Source organism: Pelophylax lessonae (genome assembly GCF_965119305.1).
Source record: "Pelophylax lessonae genome assembly, chromosome: 2".
NCBI classification, from domain to species: domain Eukaryota; kingdom Metazoa; phylum Chordata; class Amphibia; order Anura; family Ranidae; genus Pelophylax; species Pelophylax lessonae.
This window is the reverse complement of record NC_138769.1, coordinates 507,789,478-507,794,477: the sequence shown is the minus strand read 5'-3', so window position 1 is coordinate 507,794,477 and position 5,000 is coordinate 507,789,478. Positions and strand designations below refer to the sequence as shown.

The following is a 5,000-nucleotide window of genomic DNA, read 5'->3' as shown; positions in this document are numbered from 1 at the left end:
AGATAGATTATATATACGATATATATATATATATATATATCTATATATATATATATATATATTTTTTTTTTTTGTTTACACACATATGCATATATATATATATACATATACATATATATATATATATATATATATATATATATATATATTTATAGCATTGTGAGATATATATATAAGCATGAGTGTGTCTATACATATCTATATACATAGATAGATAGATAGATAGATAGATAGATAGATAGATAGATAGATAGATAGATAGATAGATAGATAGATATAGATTATATATACGATATATATATATTTTTTTTGTTTACACACATATGTATATATATATATATATATATATATATATATATATATATATATATACATATATATAGCATTGTGATATATATATATATAAGCATGAGTGTGTGTATACATATCTATATAGATAGATAGATAGATAGATAGATAGATAGATAGATAGATAGATAGATAGGTAGATAGATAGATAGATAGATAGATAGATAGATAGATAGATAGATAGATAGATAGATATAGATACAGTATATAATACAATTATTATATAATTTCACATATCTGTAACATTTTTATTCTTTGCCCCCCACTTCTTTCGACAATTGACCAATCCACAGCCTGTTATGTTTCAATGTTTGCATTTATTTAGAAGTATCTTGTCACCATTGCACATCTTCATATTGCATCTGGCGTACATAAATAGAAATAAAAAATAAAATATTGGGTCGGTGAGGTACATAAGAACAGAAAAAAAAAAAAAAAAAAAACCTCTGCAAATTTGTATAAACAGGTAGATAAAATGATGAGGCGTCTGGAGGAAATAACTTGTGGTCTCACATTTTTTTTTTACCATCATGTCAAATTTAAAAATATTTACAACATTTTTGCTCTGCATCACACAAAATACTGGACATCAACGTGGTGGAATATTTTTTTTTCTCCTTTTTTTTTTTCTTGGGTGAAGACAGCCAAAAAACAGTGAATATCACAGCACACACAAAGTCTACCAGAAACTAGCCTATGTAGTGCCCATATGCATAGAAAGTTTGCTCTGCAAACAAGGAAAGGAAATAAGTTTTTTTCAATAATCCCAGTCGGACTGCCAACTCATCCATAGATACCCTTACAGGGTGACAAATTGTTTTTTTTTTTTTTTTTTGTTTGTTTGTTTGTTTTTAAGACATATGAGGAAACAAATTATGAGACGTATCTGCAGAGCTGGAGATCACAGATGATGATATTTAGATAGGAGCTTCCTGAAAATACTATACTGATTGCTAAATGATTGACACTGCAGTAGTGCAAAATGTTTAATGAAGCAGTGATCATAACCCCTGTATTTAATGGCAGAAAACTGGAGGTTTGCTAAGAGACAATGACATATGTCATATAGCAGCCAACAGAAGTGAAGGCTCCATACTCCTTTGTGGAGTGTAGGATACGATACTGTTAATGGACATCAGTATCCAATACATGAGACTATTGGAAATTGATAAGAATGTAAAAAAAAAAAAAAAAAAAACAATGCTTCCTGATCTATTAACTTGCCCCTCAAGTCACAGCCCACCCCCACCCCCCAGTGACCAGCAACAAGAGACAGAATGAGAATATTAATAAATTAATAAAACAGAGCTTGGCTAAAATACTGTCAATTTCACATTATTCTAATTTTGATCATCAGCATCACCAACACTTTAACCCCTAGGGCTTCCGTGTGATGACTTCTATAGACTTGGTCTTGTCCAATACAAGTACACTTGCCCTTGATTTTATTGAACTAGTAAAATTCAAGAATAGATCTACAGTTTTCACAGAGTCCCAGTCGCCGAATTTCCACCCTTTATTGTCCATTGGTCCCGGCAATAAATAATCTTTTTTTTAATTATTATTATTCTTCTTAAGATTTAATTCTCCGTCTTGATCTCAAGTTTCACTAGAGTCCTCTAGAAGAGAAGAAAGCCCTCCAAATAAATTAAATTCAGAATAAATAAGGAAATAAATACAGAAATTGTTTTTGTTCTAGGAGGACTATTTTTTTGTTTTTGTTTTAGTAAGTGGCAGAAAATTTCATTCTTTTCTGCTTTTGTCTTTGATTACAGAACCAGACCCGCACCACGTTCTTTTTGAGGTCCAGTTTCTCTGCTATGGCTGCAATCTTCTCGGAGGAGGGTCGGGGCTGGACAGCGAAATAAGCTTCCAGGGACCTCTTCTCAGGGGCAGCGATTGAAGTCCTCTTGCGTTTCTTTTCCCCCCCATTGAACAGTTCGGGTTTGTTCATTTTTTCCCTCTGGGCGCCCTCGGCCTCCTCCAGCCAGGCTTGCAGGATGGGTTTGAGGGCGATCATGTTATTATGGGACAAAGTGAGGGACTCGAACCTGCAGATGGTGCTCTGGCTGAGGGAACCCACCCCGGGGATTTTCAAGTTGGCCAAAGCAGAGCCCACGTCCGCCTGGGTCACCCCCAGCTTGATCCGCCTCTGCTTAAAGCGCTCCGCGAACGCCTCCAGCTCCCGCGGATCGGTCTCTGAGTCGCAGATGGAGGCCAGTCCTGCTGCTCCCACTGAGGTCACCTGGCCGGCAGATCCATGATGAGCGGCCACCAGCCCCGGGTGCTGCAGGGCAGAGGTCATGTTCATGGCAGCCTGGTGGGACAGGTGGCTTAGGCCATGCATGTGGCTGTGCGGGTGGGCCGAGCTGGAAATCAAACCCCCTCCGCCGCCTCCTCCGCCGCCACCTCCACCCCCTCCGCCACCCCCGACTCCATCGTGCCCGGTGGTGGCCATAAGTGCCAGGGACGGAGAGGTGACGTGGTCCAGAAGGTCCCCGGGCTCCAGCGGCTGGTGGTGGTGGTGGTGATGATGGTGATGGTGATGGGCGAGTGGCACCGTGGAGTTGGACGAGCATTGCACGCTGTTCATGGTATGGTAGGTGGCATCAGGCTTGAACGGGTGGCTCTTGCCCTGGGACACGGCCATATCCACGGCGGCCAGGGCCTCGGCCCGTGCCAGGAGGGTCTCATCCAGGCTGGCGAAGATATTGCTCTGCAGCTGCAATCAGAACACATAAGACAGGCTTAGATCACAACCGACTACAAGCTGGATACAACTTCTACAACCATAACAATATCACAGTACAATAAATCATTCATTTATAGAAACAAACGGGACAAGGAGAAGACTGGGTTCTGGGTTTAGATAGGACACATAGAAGAAGCTTTGGGTTCAACCATGAGAGAAAATGACATGCAGGGCCAACCAGGACAAGGAGAAGGAGTTCTGGGTCCAACCAGGACAAGGAGAAGGGGTTATGTGTCCAACCAGGACAAGGAGAAGGGGTTATGTGTCCAACCAGGACAAGGAGAAGGGGTTATGTGTCCAACCAGGACAAGGAGATGGGGTTCTGGGTTCAAGCAGGACAAGGAGTTCAGGGTCCAACCAGGACAAGGAGAAGGGGTTATGTGTCCAACCAGGAGATGGGGTTATGGGTTCAACCAGGACAAGGAGAGGGGGATTTGGGTCCAACTAGGACAAGGAGAAGGGGATTCGGGTCCAACCAGGACAAGGAGAAGGGGTTCTGGGTCCAACCAGGACAAGGAGAAGGGGATTCGGGTCCAACCAGGACAAGGAGAAGGGGTTCTGGGTCCAACCAGGACAAGGAGAAGGGGTTATGTGTCCAACCAGGACAAAGAGATGGGGTTCTGGGTCCAACCTGGACAAGGAGAGGGGGATTCGGGTCCAACCAGGACAAGGAGAAGGGGATTCGGGTCCAACCAGGAAAGGAGAAGGGGTTCTGGGTGCAACCGGGAGAAGGAGCTCTGGGTCCAAGCAAGACAAGGATCTTCGGATTCCACCAGGACAAAAGGGGTTCTTGGTCCAAACAGGACAAGAAGAAAAAGATAGGTGCGGGTTCAAAAAACAGAAGGATAGTGAGCTTTGGGTTCAAACTGGGTAAGGAGCAAATCACTGGGTTCAAACAGTTCAAGGAGAGGGAGCCTTGGATTCAGGCAGGGAAAGTACAAGGAGCAATGCTCTGGGTCTAACCAGGGCAAGGGAACTGTGCTGGGCTTTAGGTGCAAACACAAGGATAGAGCTGAGCTCGGTGTCTTCACAAAGATCACAGCTGTGTGATGACCATATAAACACACATATATACATATATATTTATATTTATAGCTAGGGGTCAGGATAGGGAAGAAGAAGAAGAAAGTAGAAGAAGAGACAAGGAATGTGACTTACCGGTGGAGTTGGCAGGCATGCTCTCCTTATTGCTTCCGAACTAGAGTGCAGAGAGGTGTACTTGTGCTCAGGTAAGCTCGGGTGCATGGCAAAATGAGGCTGCTTGCTGTTCATGGACATCATCTTGAAAGAATTGCATGGAATCCTGGAAGAGTCCTGAAGTGGGAAGAAAAGTGAGCCGGGCTCTGGTGTGTGGGATGCAGCTCCTTGTCTCGCTGGTTGCTGTGAAATCTCCTGATGATGACCACACAGTGTGTATGCGTGTGTGTGTGTGCGTGTGTGTGTGCCTCCCTCCAGCCTCTCCTTCTCACTTATCACTCTGCTCTATTCTACTACTGGGATGAGATGCTTTCTTACACCTGAGCCCCCACATCTCGCAGCGCCCAGCCGGCTCCTCGTATCGCGAGACTGTAAGCCTTATTTTCCTGCCTTGACAGACATCAGCTGTCTGTGGGGCTTGTTGCGTTTACTGCTCAATTGGCTGTCTGGGCGGTGCTGGGGGCTGGAGGCTGCTCTTATACAGTGACCAGCACACACCACAACGGTGCAGGTGCTGCACCTGACAGCTACCACTAGGCATGCCATCTCCACTGCCAGCAGTGGGCACACAGGCTGCATGGGGACTCTCCCCTGCCTGTGTGTGTGTGTGTGTGTGTGTGTGTGGGGGGGGGGGTCATCCTAATCTAATGCTCTCTTCGTGGTTCCACATTGGAATGGATACAATAAAGATCTTAGTATTTCC

General features: G+C 43.9%; 1 protein-coding gene across 1 annotated transcript; it reads right to left on the bottom strand.

Moving 5' to 3' along the window:
- Window positions 1–706: 706 nt before the first annotated feature.
- Window positions 707–4,738, bottom strand: POU4F1 (POU class 4 homeobox 1). Its single transcript, XM_082247192.1, has 2 exons — window positions 4,259–4,738; window positions 707–3,070 (listed from the first exon to the last, which is right to left on the bottom strand). Exons 1-2 carry the CDS (start codon window positions 4,379–4,381, stop codon window positions 2,072–2,074), a joined length of 1,122 nt encoding a protein of 373 aa, XP_082103318.1. The 5' UTR covers window positions 4,382–4,738; the 3' UTR covers window positions 707–2,071.
- Between the last annotated feature and the right edge of the window lie 262 nt (window positions 4,739–5,000).